Source organism: Pinus tabuliformis, chromosome 8 (genome assembly GCF_031772625.1).
Source record: "Pinus tabuliformis cultivar Carrire ecotype Pingquan chromosome 8, CPIR1, whole genome shotgun sequence".
Taxonomy (NCBI): Eukaryota; Viridiplantae; Streptophyta; class Pinopsida; order Pinales; family Pinaceae; genus Pinus; species Pinus tabuliformis.
Genome location: NC_142294.1, coordinates 1,449,007,535 through 1,449,028,982, shown reverse-complemented (window position 1 = coordinate 1,449,028,982; position 21,448 = coordinate 1,449,007,535). Strand labels below are relative to the sequence as shown.

Below are 21,448 nucleotides of genomic sequence, written 5' to 3'. Positions count from 1 at the left end.
CAATTTCGAATCCTTCTCTTGGGGTTAAGATCCATCACTGTCATATCATGAAGCTACATGGTTCTCCACCCTACTTTGTCATGCTCGTATGAGGTGGAGGTCCCACACATGTTTGCTCTTCCGTACTCATGATAGGTGTGACCACTTCCGATGGTCACTTGTCCAAGTTTTGCTGCTTTATAATGATCTCATTACCCCGGGCATCAACATTGGTATATTTAAGCAATACCCTCAAAATAACCTAAGAATCCAACAACTAAAAGGAACATTATCTTTTATTAGACGAGAATAATGGGGACTTCTTTGGGTGATTAGTGAGTGATCTCGATGGCGGAAAAGAGGGCTTCTACAGGAGTCTTCCACGGGATTGCCCAGTCCGGCCTAATGGGCAACATCGATCCACTCAACTCGGGATCCAATCGCGCACACAACAAATATGTCATTAGCACTACGATCTCGGCCAGAATTTTAACGGAGATTTCTTCTCATGAACTAGAGAGCGGAATCCTAGCTCTTGCACAATCTCTGTTTGGATCCAGAAAGATCTCTTCCCCTTCGAAATACATGCTTCTTTATAGATCTGACAAAGTTCTAACGAATCCGCTCTCACAAAAAGCAGATTTGCCCTCGCTCCAGCTAGATCTAGAGTTTCACTTATGTCTCGGCTCTTACTCTGGATCGAGCCCTATCAACGCCGCCCCATTGGATTTATCATCTGGCACAGAGTGGCTGAAGAAGGAAAGAGATCTATAGAGGAGAAACTTGACGCTGCTGTCATAGTATCCAATGGTTTGCCCGAGTATTTAGTGAATTTGATCCCTAACCCATAAGACCACGCGTTTGGAATTAATGGAAGCCGCTCTGGATCTGGCGATAGGATTTTGTATCCACGCCCCCACCAGGGTGAAAACAAGTAGAAGTATAGAGCAACAGTAGAAAGCGTTGGGACTGCATTTGATGATGGCCTTTATGGATCGAGCAATGAGAAACGTCCACTGCCTACCTTACAGGCAGAAAACAAGAAGGCGATAGAGAACATTCACGATCCCAGGATGGAAGGCTATGCCGACCGAGATCAGATGACTCAAGCAATGGATTGGGATCCATTTCGACCAGATCTATCAGATCCTGAGTACCTTACAGCAGATCGACCTCTGTCAAGGACAAATCCACTCACCACAGCGCCGGATCTGATACAAATTTTTATCAGAACATTGCAAGGAAGCACTGTTTGCAAGCGGATCTGGAAGGGGAGGCGGATACAAGAATTAAAGTGTGAAATCCAAAATCATCTAGGCATATTAGTAAGTATCCAAAGTTTGATTTATTCATGACAAATTCTGTAAGATAATCACACACTATAGGACTACGGCATTGCTTCAGACTCGACCATCATCCTCAATCTGCGGCTGTTCCACATTCTTTCTCAGTCGAAGCATCCATTACAGTTCCCTAATTTCCCAACATTTGGTTCAATCTAGGTATGCTCTGACTTGCACTGAGACATGCACATCTACAAAAATAACTTTGGTGACTACATATGCTCCGGGCGAGGGAACAACCTCCAACTGCTACGAGAAGCATAATTGAAGATTCAACTGCTACGAGAAGCATAATTGAAGATTCAACTGAAAAAAATGAGAGTGCTATTTTTAATGTGGTGATTGTTGTTGAAGAAACAATCGAGCTAAGTTTTTTTTTGCAACTGCAATTGCATTGACTAGAGCCATTGTCCAAAAGAGAGTGAGAAGACTTATACCACTTAATAGAGATTCCCAGACCGTAGACCGGGCTGCATGTTAATGATAGAAAAAGGGATGGAAGGTGCAGGACGTGAAGAGAGGAAGGAGACTTTAGAACAAGAGGAATGAAAGGGGAGGACTAGAGGTTACTAGAAGACGGATAAGGTGGCTATAGATACTACTTGCCAAACTAGTCATGCATGCCATGACATAGATTGAGGTGAGCACATGAACTGCCACATTAATTGTGTAACATCCCCAACCCCCAACTAGGAAATGCTACTAACCCATAAACCAAAGTTCCCCAAAAATTTCTGCCAAAGCACATAATTACTGATTTCAGATATTAAACCCTATCTCATTTCTAGAGCCCCTGTAACTCTGTGCAAACCCCATTGTAATTTTGTCCCCTGGGTATTAACTATTGAAGTTTCTAAGTTTACTTAGTTTAGAAACCCTTCATGCACCTTTTCTAATTTATTCCTACCTACTTGTTATTTTTTTTTAACAACTTATTTACAAAGTAAATACTGAAAATAAACACCAGTGCATGCTCAACATATTACAGATCAACAACTAAAAGAAACAATAACAAATACACCACATGACACCATTATTTTTGGATCAATGTCCCCGGAAAAACCCAATGCGGGAAAACCGGTGCAGCTATCTGAGGGTTTTCTTATTAAGCAATATCATAGTACAATCTGGGTGCCGAAACTGGCCTACCCAACAGAGAATTTCCTTAGCAGCTATACCTCACAGTTTGAGAGAAATCTCCTGGTTGAAACCCCGGAAAATCCTTCTGGTAGCTCTTCAGAACAAAACTGCTCCTGCAACCTCCGCGTCTGCCCAATTTGGACTGTGTCAGCCCCTCTGTCTCATGCTAGCCCTGCATCAGCACAAGTAGGCCCTGCATTAGCTTTGGGAGCCTCTGCGTCAGATGCGTTGACCCCTCTGGTGCTTTGCGCAACACTTGGCTGCCTTTGCGTGGCCCTGCGTGAGCCCTTGCTGGCTCTACGTCACCCAAATTGGCTGCTGCATTGTTCTCCTGACACAATCTCTGCCTTCTCTGTTTCTCTGTACTCAATGCCTCTCAGCTGCTCTCTCGATCACTGATTCTATCTCTCTTAGCAAACCCCGCTCTAGAGAATAGAATGACTGATCATTTGGGGTACTCTTTAAGTGACCCTCAAACCTCCTCTTATATTTTTCCTGTTGACATATCAACGGCCGAGATTAAGTCCCTAATCAACGGCTAAGATTAGATCTGACTTGATCCATGTCTTTTGGACCACTCTAACACAGATTCATATTAATACACATTAATATTTTATTTTCCCTAAGTTTAGACTTAGGGACTCCATTAAAAATATTAATTATTTTAATATCTCCTGATCTGTTTAGAATCCGCTCAAACCCTTTCTGGGTATTAGAGATCTCATGTGCCCCAACCTCTCCACCAAATTTCGTGGCTAGAGCACATCCAATGCTACCCCAAATCAACATTAACCATAGCATTGAATCCATTAAAAACGTATATAATTAATGAGTAATTAACACAATGTTGTAGCCATTAACATTCACATAGTAATTAGGGTTTGCACAATAATTTAGAGTCATACAACAAAGTATATCTAACTCATAAAACCTTATTTAGTAAAACCCAATAAGTACATTACTAATCTACACTCCACTAGCTAGAGTTTATGCACAGGAAAATTAAGGTTTAAATACAACATATTACGTTCATGCACAATGGAACACATAGACATAAATACCAAACCCTAACTAGGGTTTCCAACAAGAAAACATACAATTATATGCATGGCACATAAATATAATAAATTGCATAGTAGACACTTATCTACAACTAAAATCCAAGTGGTTGCGTGCTCTCCACGTTCCACCCTACCACAGATCGCGTGGTTCATAAATCTCAACCACGGGTCACCCCCGAGCCGAGGGTGCAACTCCACATGCAACGATGAAAACCAATTAACAAACACATATCCTCGGATGAGGTATTAACTTAAAAAACACTACTCCAACCACAGGCTTCCACTCTCTTGAACCTATGCCTGAGTGGCATATCCCTTATTTGTGCCCTGCGAGTCTTCGGTGGTGCCCACCTCTTCAGGGTGCCTTACAGCCAGCCAGAGATGGTCTCAACTCTGGGCTTACAAGTTACAGGAGCTCGTGCTACTCTCTAGGCACCTTTCCAGCTATAAACCAAAATAACTTCTAGCTGATGTTAGGTTCCAAGCATAGGGCTCACCAGCTCATCGCACAAAAACGTAGTTCACCAAAATGATGGATAGTGGATGCTCGAATGAATGCCAAAATGAATGAATGTGTTCCAGAATTGTCGTCTTAGGCAAACATACACCTTTAAATATGCATGGCCCCACTCTGCCATGTGGCACCCCTTGAGATCAAGTGGGCCACAAGTGTCCTTTTTCACCAACCATAACTGTAAAATAGAATGCCACCTACCACAAATATTATTGAAGGAAACTATTTAATTCATTATTTAGTGGGCTTGGTTTAGATATTGTGCATACTGTGTTTTAATATGAATTAACAGTTTCGAAACATATAATTTTATTTAGGAGCAGTCAACTTATGTTCCATTACCATATATGAATCTGCCCCTATGAAAAAAATGGCTCCTTTTTGTTGTTGATTTACCATTAAGTGCCCACTTGGACTTCAATGATAAGTTGATCTAAGGTAGCAAGACTGGCCGCAGACACAAGGTTATCGAGCGTAATTAATTTAGCTGATATAATTCTGGTAACACTTGTTGCTTTAATGGTTATCTAGTTATGCTGGCAGCCAGGCACTTATCTGGTTAATATTTCAATGAATCCGTCCCTATGCAACATATGGCTAACAGTTGTTAAGTTGGTCTAGGATTTACCTTCTGATCCTGCTGCAAGACAGTGTTTTCATTTCAAAGCACTGCTGCTACTGCTGCCTTAGATATTGTAAAGAATGAGGATGGCAGCTGCTCCAGCTTTGCTTTCAAACCTCTTGCCAGTTCCAACCTTAGTTCAGACATGCAACCTTTGGGAAACCTGGTAATCATCATGCAACTCTTTGCCTCTGGCTTTTTGGAAACACAATTTGGTAACACTATAGTACGATTTTTGTTTTTGAACAAGAGTGCAGTCAAGTATTTGACATTTTTTTGCTTTCCACGCCTCTGTAAAATTCAGTCCTGATTAGAATAGAATAGAAAAGAAATGGCAAGATATAATGGATGCTGGGCTAGATTGAAAAATAGGGATCAAGCTAGAAAAGGGAAATCCAATTTGGGCTATACTTGAGGAACTGGAAATGTATTTCTATTTGGATTTGTCACCCAATTCAAACAATTTCAATTTATAGGGGATTGTTTCAGCTGCACACACTAGACTTAGATGGGGCTACAATGAGCATGTTGATCTTGAGCTTACTGGAATCCTCTCTCTATAGTTTTATAATTGATTGATTTTTCCATTTTCTCTCTCTCTAGATTTTATTTCAAGTTAGTAACATTGGAAGTTGAAAAAGTAACAGTTGTACGGGTTTTATCTTGAAGGCAACTTTTGGTTACAACCACCACCAGTCTCTAAAAGGGGTTCAGGATGATGCTCATATGTGGACTTCGCCAATCTTTAGCAAGACAAAAGTGCTTGTGGCAGATTCTTAATCTGAACCACCAACGACTGGCAAAACTGCTATGCAAGTTGTTCCTCTTCGGGTTGTTCCTTCACAGGCAGCTTCTATTGAGGAGCAGCAACAAAGGCAGCTTTCAGAGTTTAACCAAACTGCAATAGTTCCTCCTACTGGAATTGAAAGGCCTTCTGACAATGGGCGCAAATATGGGCAAAGGCATGTTAAAGGTAGTGAATATCCTCAGAGTTACTACAAGTGCACACACCCTAGTTGTCCAACCAAAAAGAAGATTGAATGTTCTCTTGATGGACATGTAACGGAGATCGTGTACAAGGGTGTTCATAACCATAATAAACCTCACAAAAGTGCCTGTGGCAGATTCTTAATCTGAACCACCAACGACTGGCAAAACTGCTATGCAAGTTGTTCCTCTTCGTGCTGTTCCTTCACAGGTAGCTTCTTTTGAGGAGAAGCAACAAAGGCAGCTTTCAGAGTTTAACCAAACTGCAATAGTTCCTCCTACTGGAATTGAAAGGCCTTCTGACGATGGGCGCAAATATGGGCAAAGGCATGTTAAAGGCAGTGAATATCCTCGGAGTTACTACAAGTGCACACACCCTAGTTGTCCAACCAAAGAGAAGATTGAACGTTCTCTTGATGGACATGTAATGGAGATTGTGTACAAGGGTGTTCATAACCATAATAAACCTCAGCCCAGTCGTCAGATGGGAGCTGCTGCTGCCGTAACTGCCCCTCATGAAGAGGGAGAAAGTACCGAAGGCTGTGGTTCTCTTGTCAAAGTTGAAGGTGGGTTGTCTTGGGAAAACACTAAATTAGGGTTAATGAAAGTTAATCATGCTTCAAGTTATTCTCATCAAGGGAAGAGTGAAGGTCTTGAAAGCCTAAAGGTCCTTATCAGCTTCTGTTATTACTGATCTTTCAGATCCATCTTCTACCCCACCGCGAAGGCAAAACTCTAATCACCTGGAGTCACTAGGTACACCGGAGCAATCATCAATTTCTGCAAGTGAAGATGATGATGGAAGGACACAAGTGGAGAAGTTCTCTGGCAAACCCCTAATCACCTGGAGTCACTAGGTACACCTGAGCTATCATCAATTTCTGCAAGTGAAGATGATGATGGAAGGACACAAGTGGACAAGTTCTCTGGTGAAGATCTTGATGAAGAAGAATCTGATTCAACCAGGTTACTTTTATTAGAATTCATATTAGATTGTTCATTTGGTAGAAGCTATTTGATCATTTTTGCAGTTGTAATTAATTACTTGCTCTAATATGCGTCAAATGCTTCTCTGAAAATTGGCAGGAAGAAAGAAACCGATACGATGGACATCATAGGGGCAACTAGAACTATTCAGGAGCCTCGTTGTTGTACAAACAACCAGTGATATCGATATCCTTGATGATGGGTATCGCTGGCGCAAGTATATGGACAGAAAGTAGTAGAAGGCAATCCCAACCCAAGGTATCCTAAATTATTCTTTTCTTCATACTGTGTTTTCTTTGTACTTGATGGTCAATGTCCGTAATTTCCTTGAAATTTTAAATTGTCGTATGTATTTAACAGTATTTAATAACAGTCAGATGAATTCTGGTAAAGTTTATGCGTTTTGTTTTTTCTAGTACATGTCCTGTAAGTTTATGCTGCAATTTGGTATTTAAGAATGTTGCAATGTTTGGAACATGGAGTTTGTAGATTGTTAACATATCATAACAGTAGAAAGTAAGTCAAATTAAGTTCTGTCAAAGTGTATACGTCTGATACAGAACTCTCTGATGTGATAATTCGAGCATAATTTCAGCAGAATACTTGGAAAAGAGGATAAGGACAGAGAAAAAACTGCAAAGTATAAGCTAACGGAAGTTAAGCTTTAGAAAGTAAAAAATATGCTATGTTCCTGTGTAGCATAGATACTAGATAGGAGAGTTGGAAGATATTTGTGGTTGAAACTTGCAAAATCATGGGGGTGATACATCTACACCCCCTCCAAATCTTCTGAGAGGATCTGCACTTTGCCTCTTAGAGAAATCACAGACCTGATTTGCCCATCATGTGTTTCCTTGTTATGAATCTCCTCTTTTACCTGGAGCATTGAGTCCACTAATATTTCAGGATAGGTTTTTCATTTTAGGTTATTATGACCACTGTTGATAATATCGGCGATATTCGAAAATATCGCGATATTTTCGGCAAAACGATATATCGCCGAGAAAATATCGCGATATTTTCAAAATATCGGCAAATATCGGCAAAATATCGCGATATTTTGAAAATATCGGCTATATTTAAAAATCTGAAAAAATTATTTTTTATGCTTGCCGATATTTGCCGATATTTTGCCGATATTTTCGCCGATATTGCCGATAAGATATTTTTTGGACCCTCGCCGATATTTTGCCGATACCGATATTTTCAACACTGATTATGACTGTTTGGAGATAAAGTTTAAACCTCTCACAGAATCTGAGTTTTACTTGAATCAACAAGTAACTAACCCTCTTCTCGTAGTTTTTCCTTAGATGTTTTCCATCCATTCTTATATTTATTTGGATTTGTGTTTTGGGACTTTAAAGTATTTGCTTTGATGCCCATTGCTTTAACTCTGAGAGGTTTTTAACTTGATTTTAGATGAGGCCTTGCTTGATTTGTGTTTTGGGACTTTAAAGGATTTGCTTTGATGCCCAGTGCTTTGACTCTGAGAGGTTTTTAACTTGATTTTAATGAGGCCTTGTTTCCATTTTGTATTTTGTGTTGCAGAACATTAAGCCTATCTTTAGATAGAGTTTCTAGGAAGTTATGATCATACAATAATGCTAAAATTTCCACATTTACATCCCCCATTTTCTCATAAAGGATTCTGATTCTGTCTCCTCATCAATGTCCTGCTGCCGTGTATCCATTACATCTCAATTCTCCTGCTGCCTGCTTGGTTCAGAAGTTTGGGAAGGGAATTTGTGATTTCTTTATTATAGCTTTGTTGGAGATTTACTTGTACATCTCCATTGGTCCAAGTCTCATTGGGAAGGGGAATTGTGATTTCTTTATTATAGCTTTGTTGGAGATTTACTTGAACATCTCCATTTGTCCAAGTCTTAGGATGCTCTTTGCTTAGCTCTCTGTTCTCATTCATGTTGTTTAATATTTTTTTTTTGCTAGGGTCTGGTTTGAGAAGGGTAATTGTGATTTTGAGATTCCTTGTCCAAGCCTTTTTGGTGATTTACTTGACAAACTCTATTTTTTAGAGTCTCAGGACTCTCTTTTTTCAGCTCTTTGTTTCTCATTCATGTTGTTTAATGCTTCTTTTTTGTTAGAGTTTGTCTCTTGATCTTCCTATTTCTTTCTGATTTGTGTTAATTTGTTGGATTTATATTTAACCTCTTTGAAACCATATCGATTAGTTTTCTCCTTGTAGCTAACTTTCTGGTTTATTGAGCAGTCCCACATCAGGTGCCTATGGTTATGGCAAGTTTTGCCTCCAAAGGGTATCTGCTTGTCTATATTTTGTACCCATTCTCTGTAATGTGAACTAATAATGTTTGTCTTAATATGGTATAGATAAAATAAATTAAGTGCTAGCCTTCTTTGGGTTGCTTGGTGTACAAATGCACCTTGCTGGCATATATGGTTCTTGATCATATTTGTTTCCTTGTTTCCATTTTTTTCAAGTTCTCTGTTTATGCTCCAGATTTGTGCTATTTAAACTACTTATTCTCCAATCATGGGTTTCATTTAGGAATTTCCCATTATCAGTCATAATCTATGTGGGTTGTGGCAGCAGATGGAAATAAACATTTGCACATTTGTTGCATGTTTGAACATGAGGCTTTCTAGGCCACCTCTTCAAAGTCTTGAATTTTCATATCTCCCTTTCATACTTTTCCTTTATGAAGAACTCTACTGACTAATGTCTTCCACTGAGACCTTTTGTTTTTACATATTAGAAAATAAACAATATTACTAAGTAAACAGAGCTTGAGCTGTCAAAATAAACCAATTCTTGTGTTGATTTTTTTTGATGAATTGCTGATTTTTCTTTCTGAAGCTTCACAGAAAAGCATATTTTGATAAGATTTTCCATGATATCAGTGAATCTAGATAGTCCTTATGATATATTTATAGCTGTACAAACCAGCATAGATAGTTCTTATGATATATTTATAGCTTTACAACCCAACATGAGGGACGTGTAATGTATAAGTTAGATCCACACTTAAGTGAAGGATAGGGTTTGGGTGTACCTCGCCACTGCCTTCATTGTCACAAGTTGCCTGCTAGACCACAGCCTGGTAGGGTTAGATCAATTGTTTGGAAGACTGTACCATTGTTTGGCAGATTGTACCATCTGCCACAGGCATGTTGCTAATGGGATGTCACAGTTTCCAAAGTGGGGAAATCACCTTACTTTAACTCTTTACGCCCTCAAAAAAGTTTGCACATCCAGGGATTTGATATTTTTGATAGGTTTTCTCTTCCAGTTTGACAAAAAATGGGCCATTGGATTGTCTTTAAAGGACATACAGTCTTCTTGTCCATGTATAATGACTGCTGCAAATTGTATGTCACTTTTTCGGCTGCTACATTCTAACTCCTTTATGACTGCATTAGAAGAGGCTGACGCAGTCCTTAGAGGCTGATGCTAGGGTTTTTCGTGGGGCGGATTGGAGCTGAGGAGTTGCTGGAGTGTTTATTTGGGGTTTTAGCCAGAGCATTTGTCTCTGAAGCTGCCGAGATTTTTCTCTGTTGGGTGAGCCAGATTTGGCACCCAGATTGTATTCTGAAACTGCTTAATAAATCAAACCCTCAGATAGCTGCACCGGTTTTCCCGCATTGGGTTTTTCCGGGGACATTAGTCCAAACATAACGGTGTCATTTGTGTGCTTGTTTTTGTTTCCTTCAGTGGATGATCTGTAATGTGTTGAGCATGTGCTTGTGTTTATTTTTCAGTATTTACATGGTAAATCACTTGTTAATTAATCAGAATAAGTAGGAAGGAATAAATTAGAAAGTACATGGAGGGTTTCTAACTGTTAGACTTAGAAACTTCAACATGGTATTAGAGCGTGGTTGCAGATCACAGGAGAACTGAGGACATTAGCCGAGCAGAGCAGTAGCAGCAGAAAACAACTGTCCCGAGTGACAAAAGCTGTTCCTAGCAACAAAACAGCAAGGAAGGGGTGACGCAGTGCCTGCGTCATCAAGTTCGGGCCAAGAAGAGGTTACACAGAGGCTGAGGGAGGCAAAGACAGGCTCACACAGAGGCCAGGAGGGTTGACGCAGTTGGCTTAGGAAGCTAGTTTGCCGGTGCTGGGACTGCACAAAGCCTAGGAACCCTCACCTTCAGGTTGCTGGGGTTTAGGAGGCTGTGGATAAGTTGTAGAGTGGAGATGGTGGGGTACTGTTGTCAGAACAATACCTAATAGGGCAAGGCTAAGGAGGAGGGAGTTGCTACCGAGGGTTTCTAGCCGAGAAATATGGATCAATGATGCGTTGCACAGACGATCAGAGTAGGGGGCATCTCAACATCGACGGAAGGATTTTCAAGAGGGAAATCGAGGCTCAGAGGGAGTCACATCGAGAATTTCCAGGAGGGAAGTAGAAGAGCAATGGAACGGCACTACACGGAGTAAGAGACCAGGACAGACTGGACGGAGCCTCAAACTTTGTAGTTTGGAAGGCCAGAATCTTATCCGTACTAGACAAGAATCATGTCAAGCACTTCGCCTTGAGGACGATAACTATCCCATTTGACCCAACCCGGCTGATAACGACAGGTTGCAATGGCGAGGGCTAAGACTATCATCCTTGCCGGGGTCAAGGATCGTATCATACCACATATTGCCGAGAAGAACACGACATAGGAGATGTGGGAGGCCCTGACCAAGTTGTATCAACATACTTCCGTGCAGAGGAAGATGCTACTAGAAAATTAGCTGCGATCATACTAGATGTAGAAGGGAGAACAGATCGACCCATTTCTTGGTCGATTGAAGGAGATCCAGGATCAACTAACTTCCATAGTGGCGACGTCGGATCCAAAATTGATGGTGAGAACAACCCTGAACGCAGTCTTAAAAGACTGGGAGGTGTTTGTCTAGAGCATACTGGGCAGGGTGACCCTTCCAGATTGGGAGGAAATGTGGGTTGCTCTTTGCCAAGAAGAGATCAAAAGGCTAAGCAAGGCGGGAAGCAATGACAAGGGGATCATAATCAAGAAGGAGGAGGAAGAAGATGTTGCCCTAGCATCTGAGGGAAAGCAGGAGAAACGAAAGAAGAAGGACCTCTCCAAGGTCAAATGCTTCCACTGTGGGGAGCTGGGTCATTATGCGACCCAGTGTCCAAGGAAGAAGAGTAAGGGAGAGGCCTCCGAGACCAAGGTAGCGCCAGCAAGGGCAGAGAAGGAAGTGGAGACAGATGATGATTGTGCCATGAGTGCTCATGTGCCACTTCAGAAGAAGTGGGGAGACATCGAGCTGTAATCAGGAGGACTACAAGGGATGAGGGGCAGGATCCTCGAGGTACCCATGATCCAAGACCTTGCTACGGGAGCCCTGAAGAGTAGCAGTAGTGGCGATGTCAGTAGAGACGGATGCGGATGGAGTGACAGAGGGAGCTACAGTGCAGGATTCCCAGGACAACATGAGGCTAGCAGGCTGCAACAGTGCGAGAGGCACGAGAGTGTTGCACCAGTGCAGGATGGCACAGAGAGGTGTGCAACGGTGCGAGATGCATGGAGTTGTTGCAACAGCGCAGAGGTCAGAGAGGGAGCACTTGTCAGTGATAGAGGGAGCTTCAGCATCAGGAGTGTTTCTAGCTTGATGGAGATGTCAGAGTTGGGAGATCAGTTACTTACTTCTCAGTAATTGAGTTGCAGTGCAACAGTTAGTAGTGGTAGTGCTATGGGTAGCACGATGCAACATGATGAGAGGGGTTGCAGTGCAGATGCAACAGTGGCAATGGCAGGGCCATGGGCAACAACACAGATGCAGAGAGAGTTGCAGAACAGATGCAACAGTGGCAGTGGTAGGGCCATGGGTAGCAGTATAGGATGCAGCAATGCAGAGGATGTTGGGCAGCAGGCCTAGCATCAGCACAGGGACCGATGGCGGATGATACTCAATGAGGAGTATTGCTAGAGCACAATCCTCGCTAAGAGGGAGTGTTGATTTGGGGTAGCATCAGATGTGCTCTAGCCACGAAAATTAGTGGAGAGGCTAAGGCACATGAGATCTCCAATACCCAGAAAGGGTTTGGGTAGATTCTAAACAGTTTGAGAGATATTAAAATAATTAATATTTTTGATGGAGTCCCTAAGTCTAAACTTAGGGTTAAAATATTAATGTGAATTAATATAAAACTGTGTTAGAATGGTCCAAAAGTCATGGATCAAGCCAGATCTAATCTTAGCCGTTGATTAGGGACTTAACCTTGGCCGCTGATTTGTCAACGAGAAAAGTATAAGAGGAGTCTTAAGGGTCACTTGGAGAACACAACAAGAGATCAATATTTCGACTTTCTGGGGCTGGGTTTGTTGAGAAAGTTGAGAGAGTGATATGGAGTTGTAGCTGAGGGGCAGTGAATATAGAAGCAGAGAGGTAGAGATAGTGTCGGGAGGATCAGCGCAGCAGCCGGGAAAGCTGACGCAGAGGGCAGAAGTCGAAACTGTCGAGAACAATTGGAACTGCTGGAACAACCGGGAACGCTGACACAGAGAGCAGAAGCCAGAACTGCTGGGAATAGTAGGAACTGCCTGAAGTTTGAACTGTCGGGAACGCTGACGCAGAGGGCAGAAGCCAGAATTGTCGGGAATAGCCAGAACAACCGGAACCGTCGGGAACTGCTGGAACTGCCGGGAAAGTTGACACAGTCCCTAGAAGCTAACGCTGGGGTTTTTCGTGGGGCAGATTGAAGATGAGGAGTTGTCGGAGTGTTTATCTGGGGTTTCAGCCGGAGCATTTGTCTACGAAGGAGAGGTACTACTGCTGAGATTTTTCTTTGTTGGGTGAGCCGGATTTGGCACCCAGATTGTATTCTGACACTGCTTAATAAATCAAACCCTCAGATAGCTGCATCGGTTTTCTCGCATTGGGTTTTTTTTGGACATTAGTAAAAAATAATGGTGTCATTTGTGTGTTTGTTTCTGTTTCCTTCAGTTGATGATCTGTAATGTGTTGAGCACGTACTTGTGTTTATTTTCAGTAATTACATTGTAAATAACTTTTTAATTAATCAGAACAAGTAGGAAGGAATAAATCAGAAAGTACATGGAGGGTTTCTAACTGTTAGACTTAGAAACTTCAACATCTCCTATGACAACATTTAGGGCCTATGATTGTGCCTTGACTTTAGCCCTGCGTTTCTGTTAGAGGGCTTCGTAATACATCTCCATTCTTTGCCTGCAGTCAGATCTCCTCACTGTTCTTCCAGCTCCATTATGACAATGTATTATAGGGTTTCTCCTTGCTGTGTATAAAGGTCTCTTTTAGGACAGCGAGAAGGGATCCTTCTCTTGTTGCATAGAACCCTTACTTGTCTGCGGAAGAGACCTCTTCCTTTCCAGCGTATGAGTGGAATAAGGCCAGCAGTTAGGGCCTGCGTTAAACCTCCTTCCATGGCTGCTATTAGGGCTAATGTGATTTTTACCGAAAGAATTTCAATTTACAAAATATGGATCATAGAAGCCTGAATTCAAAAACTATATAATTATCTATGTTTTTTATTTACAAAAAAAACACAATAATATTTTGCTTATGGAAACCAAATAATGAGGGTTTATGTTGGAAATCTTATTGCTGATATTTATAACTTCGCAGTTAGCATTTCCTTGTTTTATCAAACGGGCTAAGAAGGATAATTAACTATGTTCTAGACAATAAGAATGATATGTTACCGTTTTTTGTTTTGTTTTTTGTTTGTAAGCTTGGTAGGACTACATCTTCATCATGTCCAACTTCTCATCCCGATTGGAGGGATAGCACGAGATTTGAACCCAAGACTTCCGGTTTGGTGAGACTTCATTTCCACGACCATTTCCAGTTGAGCTACCCCAAGCAGATGTTACCGATTCTTTCTTTGAGTACAAAGATATGTTATCATTCTTTTACAATTGTTTATGCACATGACAGGGTTGAATCTAATGCTACAATCTCGATGCAAAGGGAATAAGGCATGATGCCATCCTTGAGTCCATTGAAGATGCAAAGGCTTGATCAACACGATGATCACTTTATGAATGGTTCGGACTAGCAAGGTGAAGGCGAAGAACATATAATATGTTGTCTAATCTTTTGAGATTGGTTGTAGTTAACTTGGAGCAAAATGAATGGACATGTGATGATGACTATGCTAATGGTTGAGACCAATAAGGTGAAATATTATTAGCATTTCTCATGCATGATCTAATTGTGGAAATATTAAGAGTAGATCAATGCTCAATATTGTTATAACAAGGGAAGAAGAAAGTTGCATTTGTAAGGGACCCTACTTCACTATGTTGGCGTTATATATAGATTGATGAATAAACATAAGATGTCAATTTTTTTAAATGCTAATAATGTAGAGACTCATATATATATATATTGTGCACTTTAAGAATGCGATAAATACTAATAATACTAATAATTTAATTTTAAATAATAATAAATTAATTTTACATTCATTGCCAAGTCTGACATCAAATTGGTGAATGAGACCTTTTAAACTACTTGGTCTTCCCATGACGAGATTTCATGACTTGTACATCTTTGTAATTTGTTTTACAAAGATGTATTAGTCATTAAGTCTCCTCATGGGACGACTGAGTGGTTGGCAAAATATGATGTTATCCCTTCCACCAGGTTTCAAATCCCATGAGGGGACATCTTTGACTTGTTGTGATAAAGTAAGTTCAAGGAATAGACTCCTCCACCCTGTAGAGTCTCAACTCCGCAATAAAACATTAAAAAATAACAAAGTTACTTAAAAAAAAAACCTTTCCTCGTAGAAAAAGTATACATTACGCTACATAGGTTATAAAATGGGTAAGATTTAGGAAGCGCCGAAGGCGTAGGCCCACTCATGAAGCCTTAGCTTTATCTATGAATTTTTCTTCATCCCAAATTCGATTAACCTATGACTTTAAGCCTACGGTCACATATGGCCACAAATATGCTTTGGACTGGAAGAGATTCGTGCGGCCAAAACATAAATATTCTCAAAAATTGATCAGGAAAAGACAAGGTAACTTTGCGAGCACTTGCGGCCAGCTAGACGAATTTGATCTTGGGTAGGTGAGTGCGTAAGATAATAGTAGTTGATCTTTCCTGCTCCGTCCATCGATCTGTCTGTATGGCGAACCGACTAAGGGGTGCTCTATTTGGCGCACGACCCTTCAGATCCGGGTAGCTACATGCAAACCCCAAATTTCCAGATGTCAGTGAAATGTTTGACGCTTTTACGTTTCAATTTTGTTTTGATAAGTTTGGTGGGTTGTTTGATAACAATTGTTTTAGGCTGACAACTCTTCCGAGAAAATTTGGTAAAAAACAAAACTAGTTAGTCTCTTACTCTTCTGGCTTGGAATTTTTTAACCTGTTCTGATAATTTTGATAGGTGGGCTAAAAGAATTAATTGAAAAAAACATTATTGTTTCACCTTTCTAGGTGGGAAACTTAACAAGTAACTTTGTGTGATTGTGCACAAAGAACTAAATAATAACCTGTTACTGTCATGTGTTACCATTAGAAACTCTTCTGATATCTTCGGTTGATTTGTTTGAAAAGCATTTATTTAGAAAATTTTAGCTTGTTGTCTTGGGACTTGGGATTCATACCCTAGTTGATTCGATCAGCCACATCCCTTGCAATGGCCTTGCTTTCCTGCAGACAAATTCAATCATCTTTATGTGCATCAATTTTTATTGGAAATATGCCTGTGTAATCAAATCAAATTCAAATAAAATGAAATTCAAATTCTCGAGGCTGGTAGGAATGGTGGATGCAGGGATGGGCTTTGTAGCAGGTCGGTTCCACCTGCTGATCAATTGCAATTGAGAGTGGTCCTATACACGAAGATTTGGATGACGAAATTACTGGCCTGTACCACAAAGTTTCACAGTTGAAATATGTAATTCGGTTATATCAATGTTGTTTTCTAATCAAGAAAAGGTAGAATTGCAGAATTGCCAGTTAAAAATTCTTGAATTTCCTGCCACCATATGGTATATCGAGAATTTACTACACCATAAACTTGTTAACTGCATATGCTATGTAAAATATGTAATATATAATGTAATTGTTTGAAATATTCTTTAGATATTCGATGTGTTTGGGAGGATCCTGATAACCTAAGCTATCTAGATGGTTAAGGACCTTCGACCATGCTTCCAGCACGGCTTTTAAATTGGGATAGTCCTCATTATATATATACATGATTCTCTTTTGGGCATTGGGGTCTCCTTTCCTTGTTGTGACATTACTTTTCCTGACTAGTAGATTAAATCTGATTTATCTATCAGTACGATTTGATATTTAGAAATCTTGGCTTCTATTGGTCTACTAGTTGATTGTCAGGTTTGGTCAGACAACTCTTCTATCAAGTAATTCTGCAACGATAGTAACGAGTTTTTCTTAGTTTTCCTCTACGTTTTGATTATTTCCTCAGGTCGCCAGTTCATTTGCAGAAGGCATGTTGGTGTAATTCATCAAGGTCAAGTCCGGAGCACGTAGACCAACCTAGATCTATCATAACTCCGGATCTATCAAGCACCGAGAGGGATCAAATCTCTTTTGCATTGAAAAAAGAGGTTTGCACCTTTAGAGATTTGATCCCTATTAAAATTGGCAACTAGGGCCAAACTCCATGTGGGCCACCTCATTTATGGCAACTGATATTTTTCTTAGATTCCTCTTGTCGAGAGGTGTAGGATTGATCTATAGATCATTCGATTCCGACAAGTATTTATGGAGATATGAATTTATTTGTAATTACTTGACAAATTGTCAAGGTCGGCCAACAATTAAATGTGTGGCACAAATCATATAAATACAAGTGAGGTTGATTCATTTCAAATCATCTCATCATCTCTCATTCTTCTCTCTCTCCTTGTATGATTGGGTATACACAAGGAAGAGGATCTCTCACACGTAGGAAGCAAGAAGGCGCAGGCTGAAAGAGGACACATAAATTGTTGACTGCGTTGACCGAGTTTGACTGAGGCAGCAGAAGGCATCTTTGACCTGCGTTGACCAAGTGTTGACTCATCAAAGGTGCAGTTTTGGTGTGGCTGCCTCTCCTAGGCAGGCCACAGAATTTGGCGTAGAAACTGGGGCAATTTGACCTCTGGTTTGACCAACGTTGACTGCCCTAGTTTTGGGCAGCAGGTTGACTTCAATCAACAGCAGTTTGACTTTGTTTTTGGGTCTGTTTCTTCAGGCTGTTCGAGGGCTAGTTGACTGGAAATTGACCAAGCATATTGGAGGTCAATTTCAACTCGTTCGATCAAGTTTGACTTTGCTGATCTAGGGTTTGTTGCTACTGATATAAAATTACAGAATTTTGATTTTGTACTATTTCTCTCTGCTGAACTATTGAAGATAAAAGAAGATTTGATCAAAGGGTTTCCCCGCATTGGGGTTTGTCGCTGGCTAGCCGCCACATCTTGTGTCTCTTGTCTTGGCTTGTTTTCTGTTGATCGTTTAATGTTCTATCTGCACTTTACTTAATGTATATGTGATTGCTAATCTGTGGGTAATAAGAAGAAAAGAAGTAAACTATTCTAAGCATAGAACATACCATAATTTAACATGGTATGAGAGCTGAGGTGAAGACAAAGCCCAAGAGTAATAGCAAGAGCAATCACGGAAGAGAAGGTTGGCAAGGCTGTCCTAAAAACTTCATGGGGTCCTCAGCACTCTTCCCTGCCGAAGACAAGCTCCGTGAGAAGTTTGACTATCACGGATGGAAGATGTCTCTCGATCTAACTTTAGAAGATCAGGAAGTGTTGGACCATGTGAGAGTCAATATTGTTGCGCCTCCATCAAATGCATCTGCTGTTGCCAAAAGAAAGTGGTCCAAGGGAGAAGTCAAAGCAAGGAAGATCATTCGGGATTCTATCGACAAGCGCCTGGTGGCCTATGTTTCTAAGCTGACAACCTCCAAGGAAATCTAAGATAGTGTTGAAGTTTCTAAGTTTACTTAGCTTAGAAACCATTCATGCACTCTTTCTGATTTATTCCTACCTACTTGTTATTTTTCATTACCAAGTTATTTACAGAGTAAATACTGAAAATAAACACCATTGCATGCTCAACATATTACAGATCAACGACTAAAAGAAACAAGAACAAACACACCACATGACACCATTATTTTTGGACCAATGTCCCCAGAAAAACCCAATGCGGGAAAACTGGTGCAGCTATCTGAGGGTTTTCTTGTTAAGCAATATCAGAGTACAATCTGGGTGTCGAAACTGGCCTACCCAACAGAGAATTTCCTTAGCAGCTATACCTCACAGTTTGAGAGAAATCTCTTGGCTGAAGCCCCGGAAAACCCTTCCGACATCTCCTTAGCACAAAACTGCTCTTGCAACCCCAGCGTCTGCCCAATCTGGACTGCGTCAGCTTTCTGTCTCACGTTGGCCCCGCATCACCCTTTCTAGGCTTGCGTTAGCCCTAGGAGGCCCTGCATCAGCTCTGGGAGCCTCTGCGTCAGCTGCGCTGGCCCCTCTGGTGCTCTGCGCAGCACTTGGCTGCCTCTGTGTGAGCCCTTGTTGGCTCTACGTCACCCTCCTTGGCTGCTGCGCTCCTCTCCCGACACAATCTCTGCCTTCTGTGTTTCTTTGTACTCAATGCCTCTCAGCTGCTCTCTTGATCAATGATACTACCTCTCTTGGCAAACCGCGCTCTAGAGAATAGAATGACTGATCATTTGGTGTACTCTCCAAGTGACCCTCAAGCCTCCTCTTATACTTTTCCTATTGACATTTCAACGACCAAGATTAAGTCCCTAATTAACGCTAAGATTAGATCTGGCTTGATCCATGTCTTTTTGACCACTCTAACACAGATTCATATTAATACACATTAATATTTTATTTTCCCTAAGTTTAGACTTAGGGACTCCATTAAAAATATTAATTATTTTAATATCTCCTGATCTGTTTAGAATCTGCCCAAACCCTTTCTGGGTATTGGAGATCTCATGTGCCCCAACCTCTCCACCAAATTTCGTGGCTAGAGCACATTCGATGCTACCCCAAATCAACACTCCCTCTTAGCGAGGACTGTGCTCTAGCAATACTCCTCACTGAGTATTACTCTGATCATCCAACATCGGTACTTGTGTTGATGCTAGGTCTTCCTACCCACCATCCTCTGCACTGCTACCTCCTCTACTGTTGCCCATGGTTCTGCCACTGCCATTGCTGCATTTGTACGACACCTCCCTCTGCATCCGTGCTGTTGCTGGTCCTTTCTCCCAACATTGCATCTGCACTACACCTCCTCTCATCATGTTGCATCGTGCTACCCACTGTTGCACTGCAACTCAGTAACTGAAAAGTAAGTAACTGATCTCCCAACTGACCTCCTTGTTGGGCTAGAAACACCCACTGATGCTGAAGCTCCCTCTGCCGCTGGCAAGTGCTCCCTCTCTCTGACCTCTGCGCTGCTGCAGCAACTCCCTGCATCTCGCACCGTTGCACGCCTCGTTGTGCCTTCCTGCACTGGTGCAACACTCTTGTGCCTCTCGCACTGCTGCAGCCTGCTAGCTCTGCGCTGTCTCGGGACTCCTGCACTGTAGATCTCTCTGCCGCATCATCCACATCCATGTCTACCCAACTCAGCCAGTGCTGCTACTCCTCTTCAGGGTTCCCGTAGCAAGGTCTAATCCAAGAGGCTGGGTACCTCGAGGATCTTGCCCCTCATCGCCTGTAGTCCGCTTGACTATAGCTCGATGTCTCACCACTTTCGCTCAAGTGGTGCGTGTGCACTCATGGCACAATCATCGTTTGTCAAAACTTCCTTCTCTGCCGGTGCTGGTGCTGCCTTAGTCTCAAAAGACTCTCCCTTACTCTTCATCATCAATGCAACAGAACATAAAGGAATATTAGAAGAAAAACATTCACACAGAGACACCAAGATTGGTCGGAGACCAGGGCAAAATCACTATGGGGAAAACCCTTGCAAATTCTTCTTCTTATAGATTGTCATCAAATGATTCAACAAAAGAGAGTACAATGATCCATATCTTCATTTATTCAGCTAACCAACAAAAACAACTGCAACATCCATGAAATAAACCCGACAAAACTTATACTCTAAAACACTGATTCTGAAGTTTGTACTCAATTGTCACTAGTTGCAGTCAATTGCCGAACCCTGTGGTCACTGAGCGAGATCTTCAGACAATTGAAATTTCATCTTTTAGTTATCGGTTACATGGAGGATGAGTCATCCGAGCGACTATAGCTTCATGGTCGCTCTCTTAAGCACAGCGACTGTGGTCGGATCTACCCAATTTTTTTTCTAAACTTCAGTCGCACCCTTCAAGACGTTATGCGAGCGACTATAGCAGCCCAATCGCACCCTTAAGCCTGGCGAGCGAGCGAGTAGGGTCGGATCTAGTCTGTGGTGAGCGAGCGATTGTGTCTGTGAAAATCCTAACTCCCGGTTGCATGCACAATGAGTTGTTCGTGCGACTAGAAGGCTCTGGTGGCATGCATGAGCCTATGTGAGAGCGATTGTGGTTGAGATCCTTCTCCTCTATCCCCGCGACTATGGCCCAAAACCCTAGATCTGAAATGCGAGCTTTGGAACCTACAATTAAACCTCAGAGTGAACCTATTCCTCCGCGGACGAGCCTCAGACCTGTGTGAGCCAAAAACAAGATAGAAGAGTGTCTCAAGATTGTGTCCAAATGAGGTAGAGGGCACTTGTATTTAAAGCCTTCCAAGAGGGTCCACTTTGCTTTAGGGTCGAACTTATCAAATATGCACGTGGGATATTATTCATAAATACACTTTCCTTTATCCGATTTGAGTGAT

General features: G+C 41.5%; 1 protein-coding gene across 5 annotated transcripts in view; it reads left to right on the top strand.

The window, feature by feature from the left end:
- Positions 1 to 233: 233 nt before the first annotated feature.
- The window catches only part of LOC149241179 (putative WRKY transcription factor 4), a 55,400-nt gene continuing 34,185 nt past the window's right edge, over positions 234 to 21,448 (top strand). The window contains exons 1-4 of one of the 5 annotated variants that reach the window (XR_016246565.1): positions 235 to 1,304; positions 5,329 to 6,212; positions 6,349 to 6,612; positions 6,733 to 6,891. Coding sequence is in view for 3 of the 5 variants with exons in the window: in XM_089373906.1 (XP_089230032.1) it covers positions 5,822 to 6,212; positions 6,349 to 6,503 (546 nt within the window). In the remaining 2 variants the exon portion in view is untranslated. The other 4 variants (XM_089373906.1, XM_089373904.1, XM_089373905.1 and 1 more) reach the window with 4 other exon arrangements.